Source organism: Taeniopygia guttata, chromosome 2 (assembly GCF_048771995.1).
Source record: "Taeniopygia guttata chromosome 2, bTaeGut7.mat, whole genome shotgun sequence".
NCBI classification, from domain to species: Eukaryota; Metazoa; Chordata; class Aves; order Passeriformes; family Estrildidae; genus Taeniopygia; species Taeniopygia guttata.
In genome coordinates, this window is record NC_133026.1 from 99,528,699 (window position 1) to 99,547,038 (window position 18,340).

General features: G+C 37.7%; 1 protein-coding gene across 7 annotated transcripts in view; it reads left to right on the forward strand.

Moving 5' to 3' along the window:
• Positions 1-18,340, forward strand: part of SPIRE1 (spire type actin nucleation factor 1) — a 127,899-nt gene that overhangs the window by 41,443 nt on the left and 68,116 nt on the right. For all 7 annotated transcript variants that reach the window (XM_072924482.1, XM_072924484.1, XM_072924483.1 and 4 more), the window contains exon 3: positions 13,729-13,962. In XM_072924482.1, the coding sequence (XP_072780583.1) occupies positions 13,729-13,962 (234 nt within the window). The remainder of the gene's footprint in view (positions 1-13,728; positions 13,963-18,340) is intronic.

The window sequence follows — 18,340 nt, forward strand, 5'->3', positions numbered from 1 at the left end:
CCTGAAAGCATCATTTGGCTTGGTAGCACATTCATCACAAGATGAATGATGAATGCAGAAACAGGGTGGTTTCTATGCAGTCACAATTTGTATGCAGTTACTTCTTAGTTACAGAAGAGAAAGTTTTTTTTTTTAACAGATTTTAATGCTAATTTTAATTCTTTTAATGCTATAGTCCAAAAATGTGACTGAGCAAGACACATAAAAATGAGCAAATATTGCAAAAGTGGTAAATTCTTGGTAGATCTGGTAGTCATCACAAGTTTCTTTTCCTAGGTGTAATGGCTGCTGTTCCTTGGAAAACAGTGGCAAGTGATCTGTTGTGAACAGCTTAATGGTAACATTCAATCATCTTTTTAAAAAAAACACTTCAGAAAAGAGTAAAATACTCCAATAGAGATTTAACTGGAAATATCATAGCAGGATGAGGTATGTTTGGAGGAAGCATCTGTAAATCAGTCCAGAAAAATCAGCCACAGTCAAATTACTAGAGAGATGTGGACAAATATCACATATGCTCTAAGAATATTAAGACTTGCCTTCAGCTAAAAATTCCTCCAGAATTGTAACTGTCTGTATCTATGATGGCTGCTGGCAATTCTGCCTAACACAGATTTCATATAGTGTTCCCATAAGAGCAGCAGTCTCTGCTCACTGCAGAAAGTTTCTCCCTGAGGCCATGCTTTCAAGTGATCAGTAATCCACAGTTTGAGATGCATTTTATGCATAAGGGGAAAAAAAAAATAATTTTTTTTGGTATAAGTTTCTAGGTCAGATACACAGTCCCACTGGTTGGTCAGTTCATGGTGTTTAGCTGGGAGATGTGTTTAAAATTATTATAAGCATTATTCATTCCCATCTAAAAATAGAGAGCTTTCTAGGACAGAGAAAGGCTTAATTTCTTCTGGTAGAATACTTTTATTGGCTTAATTAGATAACTGCAGTGAGCAGGGAACGTTATCTTTGTAGTCTGCTTGTTCCTTTGCACCTGGGCCTTGCTGGAATGTTGCATATTACTCCATAAAAACTCCTTTAAGTGTAATGGGAAAATCCTTAGAAACTTGATTTTAAGGGGTTTTATTTAATTCAATTCAAAGAAAAATCTAAAAGAGATTGTTTTTGGGGTGTTTTACTGCACTTTGAAATTTCTTTAACATTATTAGAGCTCTCTGACTAATAAATCTTATTTTAAAATATTATTATTTGAGTTAGACATTTTTATTTTATTGTATTTGGCTTTTAGGTGACTTGATTCATCTTAATATAATATTTTTAAGAGAACCAAGTGTTTCTTCTTTTAATTTTTCTTCTTTTTTTTTTTTAAATATTTTTAATCTTTAATCTTTTTAATCTGTTTTAACTTTACAAAGCAAACCCTCCTACTTTTTCCTAGGTAGTTCAACCTACCCATCCTATCTATACCTATCATAAAAAGTATTTGGTAAAAATTATTGTACATGGGTTAAAAATGGAGATTAGGGAAGACTACAAACATTGGAAAAACATAGAAAAATTGTTAGAGGAATGATTGCATTATACTGAGCATTTTATCAAAATTTATTAAAGTGTTATGGCAAACAATCATGTAGTCACTCCTTTTTAAGGCTAATTGTAGCTCTTCCAGTTAAAGCCGACATTTATTTCTTTCATGGGTAGGAACAGATCTGAGGTTTCTGCTGTGCTGTGCTTTCTTTTGCCCTAAAGCCAGCACTGATGTCTGGTAGCACAGGATGCATCTGTGCAAGCACAGAGAGTGGGGGTTTGGGTCTGTTGGGCTTTTCGGTTGTTCTTTTTCCCTAAGCTGCTGAGGGATATATGATTTTTCCCAGCTAGGTCAGTGTTCTGAGCTGTCAGACCACACTTCAGCACGAGCCCTGTGATGTTAGCAGGGGGTACACGGGGCTCAGAGGATGACAACCACCCCTCCTCTGCTTTGGCAAGTCATGGGTGTTTCCTACAAGCAGCATTTTCTGAAATTGTGCCACTGCAGTTTGTCTCCTGCTGCTGATCCGCAGCAAAGGCTCCTCTCCCTTGGGAGCTGTTGCCTTTGCATAGCATAACATTTATGTGTCTCTGCCTGTTTGGTGCAAATAATCCCTGCAAAGGGCTGAATGAAAAGAAAAGAAAACCAGATTTTGCTGTCACTCTCTGCTTCAGAATTCACAGATATAAATTGTTTAGTGGCACTTGAAATGCTGAATGTTTGAGTCTCTGGAGGTAGTTGAGTAAATGCTCTTTCAAATTGATTTAATTGAAGGTCTTTAACTCCTTCAAGAGTATTGACGACTGTGCCCATTTAGTCAGAGAAATTAGGCATGTGTTTGTAATACAATGATATTTTTCTTTTATTTTTAATTTCTTAAACTTCTTGGAGATGACTAAATAAGAGAACAAGACAAAAATATTCTCTCTTTTTTTGGAATCAAATGGATGTCTCTCCAATCTAAGGACATTACTTTTAAGTAACTTGTTTCTTGGCTAGGCAGGAATGGTTTTGCTATTCCAAAACTGGGGTTCCTATGAAAGTCCAGCAGAATTCAATGTTTTATCTTTAATGGACCTTCTGACTGTTACATTGTTGTTTGGTAGTTGGGTTTTTGTGGTGTTTTGTTTTTTTTTTTGTTGTTGTTGTTGTTGGGAATGTTTTTGTTTCATTTTGGTTTTAATTAATCACATTTTTTTATTCCCTCTTGGAAAATTTTTCCACTTGTTAGAGAACTACCTGAAAAAGCAACCATTTTTTTCATTTCTATCGGTGTAGGAATTGCCAGACAATTTCTGTTTGAGCTTTAATATGAACTGTAGAAAAGGTATTCCCAAAAGGGTATGTGGATATGGCGGAGTTTGTAAAATGTTAAAGTCTTAAAGGATATTAAAAATAATTAGGGATATTTAATTAAATTAAGGAGCAAAATTTAAAGCCACAGTGTCAAAAATCATTAAAACTTTGCTTTTTTCCCCATTTCTTAAGCTTCATGACATTAATTCTCTAGAGTGTAGCCTAGTAGGTATAATTACATGGTGTAACAAAGACAAAGGGATGATGCTGTCAGAATTTATTTCCTGTGAAGTTTAGAACAGTCTGATATTCTAACCCTAGTAACTGTTTTCTCTGGCTACCTGTGCTACCTACATTTAAATAAACCATTCTTACATCTTGCTTTATATTCTCAAATAAAAGCAGCTTTATGTTGCATTGCACCCAGCTGATAAGCTTAACCATTAGCCTCAGGCATGTACTTTTCTTCATTTTACCTTCCTCTAGTTTATTGGGAACAAAAGTCATATGGAAAACTGGATGATTAGAAGCACTTCCAGCTGTGTTTAAGTCTGTGTGTATGTCGTGCAGAAATACAATTTAGACTTGCACAGCACTTCTTATCCAAAGCTTTGAAAATGGGTTAATATCCTCATATAGCAGGTGGTAAAACTGTTATAGGAGAGGGGAAGTGGCCAGTGGGAGGTTTCACCCGAGGAAAACCCCACAGGACAGACCTTCAGCCTCATACAGTTCCTGTATTTGAGACTAGCTCCAGTACTCCAGAAGAGGTTGTGCCTGTGCTTTGCCATGTACTTAGGAAGAGCAGAGCAGCTTATTTTGTTGGAGAGGCTGAGGGTATAAAGATGGGACTGAATATAGGATTTTAACTCTTTAGCTGTTTTGTGTCAAGAAAATTGCAGGGGCAATTGTATTCTGACTTTGAGGTGCTGTGACAACACTTACCTGGGCATAACAAACCCTTAATTTTAGTTTATATTTTACCCCAAAATTTTCGAAAAATCAGGAATTTTCAAAAAATCAGGAAACTCGCCACAATATGAATATAATTCTTTGACTTACTTTTTCTGGGTAGGAATCTCTTTTTGTCATTTAAAGGGTAAAAAGACAGAGTAATATTGCAGTATTATTTTAGTTTCCAAAGCATAAGAAGTCCAAAAGGCTTTATAATCCCCATACACCTGAGCTCAGCTCTGTTCTTTACAAGCCAGTGAGGAAGCTTTGGGGAGCTTGTTGTGAATCCTTGATCCAGGGGTGAATTGTGTAGGACTGCATTAGAGCTCCTATGGATATGACAGGTCATTCTGTCCTGGTGTTCTCCCTTCCCCTTGCTACCACACTATCTAACATGCACGTCTTTACCTAGCTCTCTTTTCCTCAGGCTGAGTGCAGGAGAGTGACTTATACAGGAACTTTAGCACATCCATTAACAAGGTCTCAGCATAGGAGAAAATCAGGATTGCCTCTTTTGGGCCTAAATTTATGAGACTCTCAAGTTTCCCAGGCAGTGTAAAATGCACTGAATGGAGCAGATAATTTTATTATAGTTTTTTGAGGCAGTAAATCTATTTAGTTGGTATGAATATAGCTTTTTTTTTTTTTTTGGTGTGTGTTTTTGTTCCTGAGTATCTGAGTGTCTTACATAGATGGAAATGTTGGAATTAATCCCTCTCCACCAATTATTTGATATCTAGTAACTTGGCTGCCACCTAAGCAGCTGAATAAGTTATCTGGATAATATCTGTATTCTCTTCAAAGGTGCTGAGCATTGTAGCAAATTTGACTGTGTAATGGAGGTTTCTGCAGACAGCCAGAGTCAGGAATGTTTTGGTTTTGTTATAGTTTTTTAGTTTTTGGAGGTTGGTTTTGCTGTTGTTGGTTCAGTTTTTTCCCAAATCTAAGCATAAAATCCTTTTTTTTTTTTTTTTTTTTTTTAATAGCATAACACTTTTGACCTGTGCCTGGAGGCAAACCTATGTTATCATCACTGTACTGGAATACATAGATATTGTCATTACTGGCAGAGAGCAGTAAAACAATGCTCAGCAATTTGTAATCCAGGAATATGGCTGTTCCATTAAGGATAATAAACTGTCACTGTTCAGCACTTTGACGACTTTGACAGCTGGCAGGTGCTGGAATATCTTCTGCTAAGGTACTTCAGGACTGAGGTTATAAACTGTATGCTTTATGTATCAATAGCTTTTATCTCTAACAGAGGTGTGCCTTAATATATATTTCTTCTGTGGTGATTTCATTGTTCTGAAGGAAATTGAAATCTATGAGTGACATTTCATAAACAGATTCTCTGGGGTTTTGTGGCCCTAAAAGCAGGTGCTGAGCTTTTTGCTGAGTTTCAGCCACACATTCTATTGCTCTTTGGTGTAGGGTAAGTCAGCCTTCCATGCTATGATTGTATGAATTTCTGACCTGAAAAAAATAATGTCAAACTGATGTCTTTTTATAGGTAGATAATTTGTCATCAGTGCCTACTTGTGCTCTTTTGAACTATTGTAGCAAATACCAGTTTTTCCAATAAGGCCATTACGAGAACTTGAAGGTAATTTTGCAGTAGCTCCTTTCACATATTACTCAAATATTTTACGTTCACTTAGGCATTCAGTTTTGGATGAATATTTGAGAAATCTAAATGCTAAATGTCCAATGTTGCTTCTTATGGGGAAGAGGGCCTGGAAGAATATTCAAAAAATCAGGAGCTTTGCAGAGGCTTTATCAACCTGCAGTAATATTTTGCATGACATACTCAGAGATCATATGTGACCTTAATAATTAATGTGTCTTGCCCACTCGTAATTCCTTCGACTATCATGACAGTCTATGAGAAAATTCACATGTTTCATAATCAAGCCATATTCTTATGTCAGGGTGATGTTTCCTTACATTTATGACTAGCAAGAAAACTCTCAGTAAGAGTCACACATTTTTTTCCTTTCTGGTCACAGGCTGTATGTGTGAATTCCCATCAGCTTCTTTAGGAAAGAAGTTTTAGGTATGGCTGAGTGACCTTCCACAAGACAGTGGAGGTAGCTGTGCATGGTTTCTCTTAGGTGGCTATGTGATAAATGCAACATCCCATAAACATCTTTGAAGTTTCTCCTTTGGCATGGATGGAAATAACAACCTTCTATGGGTGGTTATGTGACTTGCCATGCATATGCAGGACCTGCAAGACAGGCAGTTAAATGCGTATTGCTTTGTGTGGGGTTAATGAACTCTGCAGTCACTAGAAAGGAGCAGCACATACCAGCCTTCTTTTGTGGCACATCACTTTGAAAAGGACCTCTTGAGTGGTTACATTTGGGCTTCTTTCTTGACATATTTGATTTTATGTATGGAATCTTGGAAATAGGACAATTTGACTGACAAGACAAGTCTATTAGGAGTCAGAAAGACATATTTTTTTCAGGAATAGAGGAAGATGGATTTTAGGAAAGCTAAAGTCAAATGAGAAGAGTTGTCATGTTCCCCACTCTCTGTAAACTTGTTCAGGTGCTTTGTCTGTCTCTGTGAAGTTTGTCAGCTGTGAAACACTTGAAATGCAGGCATAGCCCTGACAAATATGGTGAAACCAGCCTAATTTTTATAAAGTCTGTTGTGAACTGCTGCTGGAAAGCTTCTACATTTACATGGAAATGTAAAACTTTAACTAATCAAGAATTTGTATTTAAAAGAATAGCTTTCATTGTCCTGGTATTTTGTTTGCTTAGCTTTTGTAGTCATTAATTTTGGTGAAAATAGGTGTGAGAAAGTTCTTAACTCAGAGGAGAACAAATGGTTTATATTGCAGCAGGTGTTTACTCACTTTAATTTTTGGATTAATTAAATGAGGGCCAAGCCTATAGCAGGCAGCTGTAATGGTTGACATAAAAGGCACAGGGAAGGCTGAAAAATTCATGCAAACTGACTCTTTGAGTGGACTAGTTAAACTGTGTAGATGTTTCGAATAAAAGTGGCATTGATTTTGCATTGCTTCATGACTACTGTAAATTGAACTGAATCAAAGCTCTGGTAAGCTCTTTATTATCTATCTTCTGTATCTTGTCTGACAGACCATAGGCAGGTGTGCAGTGTCAGCCAAACTTAAACCAGTCTCACATGAATTCTCAGGATCAGGGCTACTGCGCTAGTCTCACTCTCCTTTGTACCAGTTTTCTTTGAGCTGCTTACTTCTCTCCCCCACTGCAAAATCTTTTGCTGCCGTTAATCTGGTACTCTCATGTAATCTAGATAAAGCATTATTCAAAAGGCTGATGTGATAAATGGCAATTTCTGTCTCTTACACAATTTGCACCCACTGGCATTTCTGTGGCCTGGTTATGTTTTTGGAAGTCAGCTGAAGTCTTTATCCCTTCTGTTTCCTCACCTCGGGTGTTCACCTGATTGCTTTCTATTTCTATAAAAAAAGATATGTATATGTTTAGCTATGTTTTATCAAATAAAATGAAAAAAAAAAAAAAAGGACAACAGAACTAGAATAGAAGTTTGTGACATTATTGGATTTTCTGTCTTTAACTTAGGATAAAAAAACATACTCTCCTTATTTAAATGGCATCAGGATAACATGACCTGTATTTGAAGCCTGATATGAATAGAGGAGTATTTCAGAACTTTCAAATGACTTTCACCATCTAGGTTACTTAATTATTGCATCTAATTCTTTTACTGAAGCTTCAGCCACTGCTAGAGTCTCCACAGTTAAATTAGATAACTTAATTTTATTTTTTCTCTGGGTATGAACTGTCACTATGGTGAAATTCCTTCAGGTTGAATAAAGTCTGTAGTAACAGAGTAATGATTTGTCGTGATCTCAGGGATTATAATGTCAAAAGAAAATTGACAGTTTTGTTTCAGTGTTTAAAGTGAAACACTGCAGATAAAATGTAAATTGAGACTGATAAAATAGAAAAACTTCTGCTTTCCTTTATGCTAATAAATTACAGTTGTCTTGAGATAATATCTATAGTGCAACTTTAAAAACTAAAAACCGTGTTTGTAATTATCAGAACCTTTGAATAAGTTAAAGATTTGTTACACTTGATTGTTAATAAACTTATAGTTACATTAGTGCTACACTCCTAGAGGCAACTGTGTTCAACAACATTTAACTGCTTCAGTATTCACATATTCACTTTGAGGGGAATAAACCAAAACAAAATATCTAGTATCCCCTTTGTATGTTTTAGGCTTGTTCTTTGTCTTTGATCCAAAGTTCTTGCATTGAATCTCTTTAACACACACCTGAATAGTACAAAGAATTCAATAAGTAGATCTGTCTGCCCACTTAGTGCATTCAGAGACTTGGGATATAAAACCATTTTGAAAAAGATCTCTGAATATGTTAGAGAAATGTTCTAACTCTAACTAAACCAGACTGAATATCATTAAAAGGATTTATTTAATTTTATCTCGTATTTATTTTCAATTAGACCTGACATACTCTGATTTTCTTTGCTTTCATTATTGCTTTGACTTAAAAAGCAAGGTTCATTGTATTGCAGAAAGCAATATAATGTTTCAGTCGCAAACCAACATCACCCAGAAGTTAAATAATTCTGTAACTTATGTCTATATTCTTTGGAAATTAATGATTAATTAGATTCTTTGGAAGCAGTCCAAATCCTTGCTGCTTTCCTGGAAGCACTTGGAAGTTTTTTCACTGTTCTCATTTGCCATTTCACGGTGCTCTAATTTAGTGAAGGTCACATTTAAATTTAGCAGTGTCCCCTGCCATTAAAACTTGGGTAATGCTAGCCTGTTTCCACTTGGGAACGCTCTGGTGAAAACCACATTAATGTGCCCATGGTGTGCAGTGACAGCGGCACATCTCTCATTGCATCCTGTTCAGAGATGCTTTTCTACAAGGTGCTCCTGAGAATTATGTAGGGCCCCTCAGGATGAGCTAAATAACCAAAAAAATGTGCATGGGGTTATCCTAACCCCTTTATTTGTTCACCTTTCCTAAAAGTCTTGTTCAGTCCCAGTACTGAATGCTGAAGAAACAACAAATTACTTGTTACAAATGGAAATGAGAGCCAGAGCAAAAGCTTTCGCCCTCTGTCCTGTAGCTAGAGAGAAGCAAGTTGGTTTTGCATAACATTCTTACATGCCAGTCCTTTGGACCATATTACAGAAATTGAGCACAAAAACTTGTGTGTGTTCGTCTTCTAATATGTCATAGAAAATTTAAGATACCTAACCCTTGACTTCAAGGGTGTCTGTGTCTATGTTTATCCTGCATGTTATGGTGTCAGAAGCATTATGTGGAGTTCCTGGCAGGGTAATTTAAAGTCAGCATGAGGGCAGGTTAGTCTTTTACAGATTGACTAGCTGCTGCCTAATACCGTGTGTGATAGCAGACTTGGTGGTGGAGAGAAGCTCTGCCCTAAGAAGTGTCAGCCCTGAACTCTCAGCACTCTTACCATGAGGCAGAATGATTCTCCTTCATTTAGTGTGTTGGAAATCTGGGTAAAATATGGAAGCACTTAAAAATAATTATTGTACTTCACATTTTTAATAAAAAACTATTGGAATTCATAAAAGTGCAGTAGTAATGCAAATATTGTTGTGGCTGGTGACCATATCTGAGGTCCCTGTGGGAAGTTCAAAGTTAGTTAACTCACCTTAGGAGCTGGAGCTTTACAGCATCTTTAATCCAAGTTTAGGGAAGCAAAACCTGAGTGTCTTTTGAACAAAGGGAGAACACTAGGGAGGGACTGGCATTTGAGCTGAAAAACAATCCTTTGCTGCTGTTAAGTACAAGCCTGTCCTTAGGCTTTGTTTGTTTAAAAATTGAGGCAGGCCTAGGAAGGAGATGAAAGTTCAGACAGTGCCCCATTGTGAGATGTGGATTCTGCCTGTTCTCATCTGTGCTTCAGGAAGAATCAGGGAGATGTGTATGTTGAGGGGAAAAAAGGCTTTTTCTCAAAGAGAAGTACTTGCAATAATTGCACTTTTGCAAGTATCAGGCCTCTTTGGTTCCTGTATAAAGGCTGTATATTTGAAGAACTCAAGAATGTTAAATTGGCAGAGATCATTGGAAGAGAGTAATTTGGGCCATGTGAAAAACCTAAAACACTAATGAATCCCTGTGCAAGAGGCATTCTTTAAGGTGTTGGAGGAAGGTATACGGAATGGAAATACGGGGGTGTTTGTGCATGAAAATAATCTAAATAATGTGAGTTTTATTTTTGCCGTATGTGTAAAAGGAGTGTGTGTGGATATTGTTTTTATATTGCTTTTAAAGTCAAAGTGTTCCAGCAACTTTATCACAGTCTATTAGAAAAACACTGTGTGAGTCCAGACTGGTATAGAAAGTGCAGAAATGCTCACGGTGGGACAAAATTGCCCTTCCTCTAATGATTTCAGTGCAACAAAGTACAAGTTCAATCTGTGAGAAATGCTTGTGTGTTGGTGTTTTTTTTGGTCTGAAGCCATGACTTTCAAAAGAACTTGATGAGAAGGTGTAAAGGTTAATAATGCAGGCTTTCTTGTTTATTTTTAAAATTTATTTATCCAATGATTGATTTCCAGAGGCCAGGTCTTTGCTGAAATTTAAATCAATCAGGAACAAATATGTTCTAAAATTCAAGGTGTAGGTCTTTATTTTTTTTTTACCTGAGTTTAGCAGCATTATTTACTGTTAGTGATGACACTTATTTCTGTGTTATGCAGTTGTTTAGCGGTGTAAATGTGCATCTTTGTGGTTTAAAAAAGCTTTGCTAGGTCCATTTTTACCCTTGTTTTTCTTAATATATTTCTGTTTTCACATATAATTGAAAACTATATCAGTACTTGTCACTTGCAAGGTGCCAGAGGTTTTTACTTTCTGCTAAATTGGCTAACAGTAGAGTTTAGAATGTGTGATTTCTTTGTAAATAATTGATGCTTTAAAAAAATTTTAAAGTGAACAGTCCCTGATTATCCAACTCAAAAACCCCTCGTATTTATCAATTCATCCAGTTAGCTGTGAAAAGCTTTTCCTTTTATTTTGTTTCTCTTTGATTTGTATTACAGATAAAGTGACAGTACTCATGTGCTGAAGCACCAATCAGTTGCCTGGTATATTTTGCTTCTAGTTAAATAGATCTAAAAGTTTTACTTGTATGAAGTTGCATTAGTAGTTTTATCCATGGGAAGAAGTGTTGACAATTCTGTGACTTCTGTTTGATAGTGTATGGCAATTGTGTGGTTTACAGGATCCTTGGTAAACTGATACTCCTGAAAGTGCTAAACGTTTCCATTTCAATGCAAGTCAAAGCAAAGTTACTTAGTTAAGTTGTTTGCTGCTTTGTCTTTTAGCAAGAAGAATCTGTGATACAGACAATGAGTAAATGTGGTTTTGATCATGTGTCCTAAATAAGGAGAGACTGAGAGGCTGAATTACAGCTCTGACTTGGTGCTGTTGCAGGCTTTCAGCTTGTGTCAGCTTTGCATGTATTATGAAATCTGTTCATAGCGCATAAAAACGCTCAAACCATATTGCTGAGCTGCAGAAGCCCCACTGCTGATACATCAAAGAAAGCAGCAGCTGTCATCCAGTTTTAGCCACGGTGCTTTTGAGTGCCTTAATCCTCTTCCCAAACAGAAGAAGGCAGAGAGAGTGTACTTTCTATATCCACCCCCCTTCTATTTTTTTGAAGTTTCAGTAGCAAAATCCAGAAGCTGTGTTCGGCAGCCATCACTGCATGGCACAAGACATAATTTTCTTTGCATCTGATTTGGACATTTCAGTCTTCATGTAGCTAAGCCCTTTCAAATGTACTTTTTATTAAAATTAGAAATTACTCACTTTTTGTTTATTCCCAGGTGCTCAAAGTATCAAAGTGATTATTCAGTTATACTTCATTGTCATTTCAGTTTTCTTGAAACTGGTATTCTTTGTTCCCTTTCAGTTGCTGAAGAGGTGTTTGTTGGGATTGTACTCAGGAACCTGAGTTACAGGAAACACATGTCTACCATTGGAATTAATATATTTTACTTGGTGTGATTCCACATTTTCGGATTTTTTTTAACAATACAAGTTTAGAAGACAGTTACTACAAACTAACTTCCTTAAGAAGTGAGGAAGATATACTACAAATATAAGTTTAATCTTTTAGAGCTGTTTCAAGATCTGTACGGTCCAGTGTCCTGTCTCCAAAGTGGGTTATGGCAGAAGTCAGGGGAAGGGTACTAGAGCTGAGCAAGAAAGCAGTGATGCTTTCCTGACATACTTTCCTGTCTCAATAGCACTTCCCAGGTCAGAAGCTGTTCTTTGAACGGAAAAAACACATACAGGTTTTTCTTCTTCACTAATTTGCCTAATCACTTTCCCTAACTGCATTTTAAAATAAATAAATAAAAATACATTTCAAGGGAATAGCATAGGCAAAATTTTTATATTGAACCACATTACCAAAATTATTGGAAATAAATTATAAAACAAAGTGGTTTGTGTATTGGGTTTTAAATTTGGCTTTGTTTATTAGCCACTGTCTTGCAAAGTGAATTTGCACTGCAAAGTAATCCCAACAGAGGAATGCAGTACACAAGTGTAAAGCTGTCAGACTACAGCAATCATTAAATCATCTGTCTAGATAAACTAATGGGAAATGATTTTAAGTCTTTGCTAACTTCCAGTCTCTCAGACCAAAAATACTTTGTTGTGCTGAAGTAACTAAGCAGGTAGAGTAAAATTTAATGTTTTAAGAATCTCTTTGTGTTGTCCTATTTCCTCAAAAAGAATTTCAAAACTCTGCAGTAAGAAGTGTGTCGACCAGGATTGTACCAAAAGGCAGATTAGAGAAAATGTCATTTGATAACAAGGTTTGGTATATTTAGAAATGCTCCTGTTATTAAAGTTGCTGCTGTGCCAACTACTCCTACACTGGAGTCTGCTGATTTGTGTGACATGCTATCTATCCCAAGACACAAGGAAGATCAGAGATTACATGCAATAACTCCAGTCCTACTTCCGTTGTCAGACAAGGATCTCCCAGCAGTGACATTACCTTCTTGTGGTTTACTATTGCAATCCCATTTTCCTTTTCCTCTTCATTAATACCCATTTTCAAACTCCTCAGTTTGAAATGCCATCTGTTTACATCTTTAACATTCCAGAGGCTTCAATATTGCTCATAAGGAAAATAATTAATGTCAAGGGAGAAAATGTGCATTTATCATTGTGGGATGTTCCCGACAATCTTTTCCTAGCTCACACTGAGTAAGAGGTCATTGGTATGCTTTGCTCTTGACAGGGCACAAATAAGAAGCCTCAATTCAATGAAAAATTGAGGTACAACCTTATTGCTATGGAGCACAGTTGTTGGTAGTTTCAGTGGCCTGTGTGCCTCCACAGCACAGCTGTGCAACAGGCAAAGGAGTTCTTGTGGGCTGCTGTCCCAGTGCTCAGGGAGTAATACTGGACATCCACAGCTGTGTGTCCAGACACCTCTCAGGTCAATTAAGAGACACAAACTGAAGGGAAGTTTCCAAGTGTCATTAAGCTGTGGGAGGAAGAAGGCATCTCATGTTAGTTTATTCTTTCTTTGAATTTCTTCCTACCTGTCCCACAAAAAAAGATCATGTGTGTGCAATATAGTCTTACAAAATACAGTAATGTTACTTTGATGTTTGCAGTATCAGAAGGAAAAAGGGAAAATAGCCTTAAAAGGTCCTGATTTGTTTTTAAATTATGAATTTTTATTTCAAATATTGAAATATGAAAGCTGTAGGTATGTGGTGTGAGCTGCTCTTGCTTGTTCTATGCTGTATTACTCAAGTGCTTAGTCAAGTGCTTCTATAAGTATTAGCAGATCATTTTGATTTTGATGTTTATTGCCTTCTCAGTTGCTGGGTTTGTTATATACAAACACCAGAAAAGTTCCTCACTTGACCTATTAATTAATGTAAATGGCATTAACATATATTTCTTTTTTGTTTTTTTACAGGTTATTGAATCACTAGGGATTATTATATATAAAGCCCTGGACTATGGTTTGAAGGAAAATGAGGAGAGGGAATTAAGTCCTCCACTGGAGCAGCTTATTGACTACATGACTAATGCCACAGAAACAGATGGGAGTAGGGATGAAGGATATGATGCTCTGGATGAAGGAGTGGAGGATGACGATGATGACAAAGAGGAAGTCGAGGCCATTCACTCCTATAAAGATGTCATGAAGGTACAGTAGCGTGCAGTTTATTGTTGTGTAAGTGAGAAAACTGTTTGCTGAGATATTATTCTGTGTGATATTGGCTGTGTCATTTTCTGATTTCCCTGGTCCTTTTATAAGGTTTGCTTGTGAAAATGGCATGCCGTATTATTTCAAGTTTGACAGTAGGCAACAGAAAACCCATTATCAACTTCAGCATTGGATGTGCCATTAGTATCACAATCTGATTTAATCTTCGCACTGGATAGCCAGCCTTCCAATGTAAACATCTGTTGAATTACTTTGTGTACTCTTGGATACTTCATGGTGTGTTTCAATTAATTCACCTTTTCATTAGCAGGTTATTAGTGTAATTACTTCTTATCAGTTCCTTTGCTTGCCACCCTCCCTTCCCAAAGCACAGCAGTGCTTTTGTACAAGTAGCTTATTTGTATGGAGTGAGTCAGGACACAGTATTTCACTGGTGATCATTATGGTTGCAGTTCTTGACCTGAGTTGTGAAATTCAGAAATATAGCTTATGAATTTTAATAGTGACAAGTTCTTTAATGTTATCTGGGCAACTGTGAATAATCACTTAAAAGTATTACCTTCTGTTCTCTAAAGAGTAATCTGTGCATGTTTTAGAGCCCAGTGAGCTCTTATTACAGAGAGAGGTATTAATAAGCATGGCTGAAAAAAAATAGTGTAATTTGTTTAACTCACAAAAAATCTGGTATTAATACAGGTTGGAAAACATTATGCTAACTTGTACCAGAGGATTGAGTAATTTACAATGCTTCTTCATAAATGCAAGTCATATCTAAGGACCAGGAGCTTAGTGCACCACATAAATTAAGTGTCATGGTGGAAGCTGAGACTATAGGAATGTTCCAAATAGCCCATTTGGGACTCACAACACACTGACAGAGAAAAAAACCCTGCTAAAACCCTTCAGTTCTGCTGGGTTAACAGTAGAGAGAGACTCTTAGGAGACTGGTGAGGAAGTAACTTTAAGGTTCTTTTTCTTCTCCTTGAGTCAGAAGTAATGCTAAATGCTTCATGCCTTTGTTTTTCTTCCCTCCCTCAGAGAAGCAGAAGCCAGAGGGAGAAATGAATGAAATGGTCTTTTGCTCTCTGTGACAGGGAGGGCCTGGCTGGCTGAAGTGCTTTGCCCTTCAAGCCCCTGCCCCTGCCAGCCTTGCTGAGTTGCTGCGTGCAGGTGCTTTGCTCTCTCCTCCCTCTGCTTCTCCCTGACTCCTACCCCCGGGGGGGGGGGGCAGTTACACCCTGCTAAGCCCCCGTGCAAGCTGCTCCAGATGTCTAGAGGAAATGTAAAGATTGATGGGATACATTCCTCCTTTTCCCCCGGTCTGGCAAAATACTGTGAATTGGTGACAGCTGAAGTTAGATTGTTAAGTGAAAGTTTCACTTAGTGCAGAGGCAGACAAGACCTTTGTATACGCAGAGCTAAAGGCGGTGGCTTTGTGGAAGTGATTATTTTGCAAGTTCTTTACTTGATTTCTGCAAATAATGAAAGATAAATTTGGAAAACTTTGCTGAACTCCTTTAGGTACCCTGATGTAGATGTCCCTGAAATCAAAAATAATTTCAAAAGAAAATTCAACAGGTTTCAAAGGTTAAGGCGATGGAATGGCATCCTGTTCATTTGGCTTTGTTAATATCTCTGCTAGTCTAAGGTATCTGCTTGTTTCTATGTTTAAAAATCAGCATCTTCCATTTTATTTCTTCATCATATTTTGTTAATAGTTTTATATCATCCTGGACATGTACTGCTTCTGTGACTTCATCTTACCTGTCATTTGTACATCATCCTAACTTTTACTCATCCATCCCCTGGAATTCTCTTTTATTTCTGTTGTTATTTTTGCCTAAATTATGTGCTGCAGGCTTAACTCTGAAAATTACCTTTATTCCGTACGCAGTGTTGTTACTGCATTGAGAGGACTAGAATGGCAGCATTGTTCTGCCATATTTTTGATGTGAGTGCAGATTTACAAGATCTTGTTTTCTTGACTTAATACCTTTTTAGGGGTAAGACCATCTTCTCCATGTGGCTTTCTCTTATTTTTCCTCTTCCCCAGCAGTGGTAAAATGTTAGAGGCTACACCCTTATTTACCCAGTGACTGTTTCACAACAGTAGTGTGTGGTCTTGTGACCATGAGGTTCAATTATTTCAAGATCCTCTTGGCAAGACTCACTGTGAAGCTTTTTCCTCCACAGTTTGTAGTGAATGCTGAAGCAGGTTTGCTTGTTGAATTGAGAGCTGTTGTTCTTGCCTCCCCTGCATTCTCTACATCACAAGCTTGGAAAATTATAGAGATGGCCTGTGTGCTGCTAATACAGATTTTTAAGGTTTTTAACTATGTAGGCGTCCCTCTGGAAATTATTTTGTTCTTGAAAAATGATTATATGGTTCCTCCTCCAAAAACTGTCTTTGTCCACTAAAATGGAACTTTTCACCATTAATCACTAACTTGGGTGAGCATATTTTGTGATTAAAACACAGAAGCTGTTAAGATATGTGTCAGAGTTTTCTGTAATGCGAAGTAAGCAAGGTCAATCCTGCACCCTCCCCCTAGCCTGGAAAATGCTGAGTAATATGGCAAACACCGATTCCCAAGAACTGGGAAAAGGGTAAGTGCTAAATAGTACTGCCAAGATTATCATTGGCAAAGCCAGTGGGGACGACACAGACAAGCTTTTGTGCTGCTTCTTGGTATATTTGGCTGATTTAGCCTCTGATGTGCTTGGCAGGACCAACTTGCTGGCCAGACTTGACCTACTGTTTTTAAAAATGCATCTGTGAAGAGAGGAGACATTGGTTGCCAGAAGCTTTTAGTCTTTGATATATTTCTGATTTGCCAGCCCTGCTGCAAATGAAGGGGGAAATGGAGACAGCAAAGACTGGACATTTTCAGACAGATGCTTTCCTTGTTTGAGTCCCTCTCCCCACCCCATCCACTGTGCATACACAGCGTGCTCTGTGGTTCAGGAAGTCTGTGCATGTGGGGAGTGCCAGCTTGGCTCTGCATGTACACAGGGCACAGCAATCCCAGGGATCAGGAGCATGGCAGGCTCACAGCACACATACCCCTTGGGAAGCTGGTCAACAGAGAACAGACAGGGAAGACCTGGCATGCTGGGCAGCGTTGGGCTTGCTAAGGGTGTGGGAAGTCCTGTCATGTGGCACCTTTATCACAGCATGGGGCCCTCCCTGATACTGAGACAAGATGATGCAGTTTATCAACCTCTTCCAGAGTATGCTCAAACCCTAATTCGCTCCTAATCTTAAAATTATCCCACAGATCTCTGCAGTCAGATGGTTTAAACCAACAACATTTTTCATGTTAATCTGGAGGCAGTTTCTAAGCTGCAATTTATCAATATCTGTTGGTTTGAGCCCTAACCCTAAACCCAGTTACAGTATTATACTCCATTCTAGGTCAACACCCCTTTCTAATTCTGGATGTAAAGGTAACCTCATAAGGCTTTGATAGCAGGTTTCATTCTGTGCTGATATTTGCTGGGCTGAACTGCCATCCTAGTCTGTCATTTCTTCCAGATTTGGATGTCATTGTACCCCAACCGCTACTGCCAGTACTAGACCTTACCTCAGCCCTTCTGCGGAGCAGAGGTGTTGTCAGCTGTGCAAGTCATGACACTAACCTTTGTCACTGCCTTGCTACCTTTTTCTGCAGGTCTTGTAGAAGGTACAGAAAGGAGGCCCTTCCTGAACCAGTATCTTTCTTATGTTCACCTTTCATCCCAAAAGTTAACTCAGCTTTTAACAGGAACTTTATCTGTAGCTAAGCCACACCTTCTTGTCTAGGATACAAATACCAGGTGGATGGTCTCCAGTGCTCAATGGCTTTGGGTCTCAGGTCTTACCTAATTGCTTTTAAGAAGTTCAGTAATAATGTTTGTTAATTCTGACCAAAAATTAAATGTCATGCAAGTGCTGCTTCACAAAGGTGAATGAGTGGCCCGGGTCCCATAGTAAACAAAACTCATATGTAGAAAATCTCCATGCTGACTTAATTTGCATGAAATTTTTTTTCAGAGAACATGGTCAGTATTGTGTTATCTCACTATAAGAAATATAAAGAAGGATGCAGTTTGCAATATTTTTATTGGTAGAAAATGATGTTTGTGCTTTGCAAAGAGGAAGAATAAATTGTTTCTCTGGACTTCAAACACTCCTCCTCTCCCATTTCAGTTTTTTAATCTTTGGCATGGTCATGAGATGAGAAACTTGTATGTCTAGGTGACTCATATATCTTGGTAGTTCAAGGATATGGCTGACTCCTTTCAGCTGGAAGGAACTGAAATTTACAGTGGTGATATTGATCTGCCTCTGTTTTATTTTGAGTACTCTGATAGTACA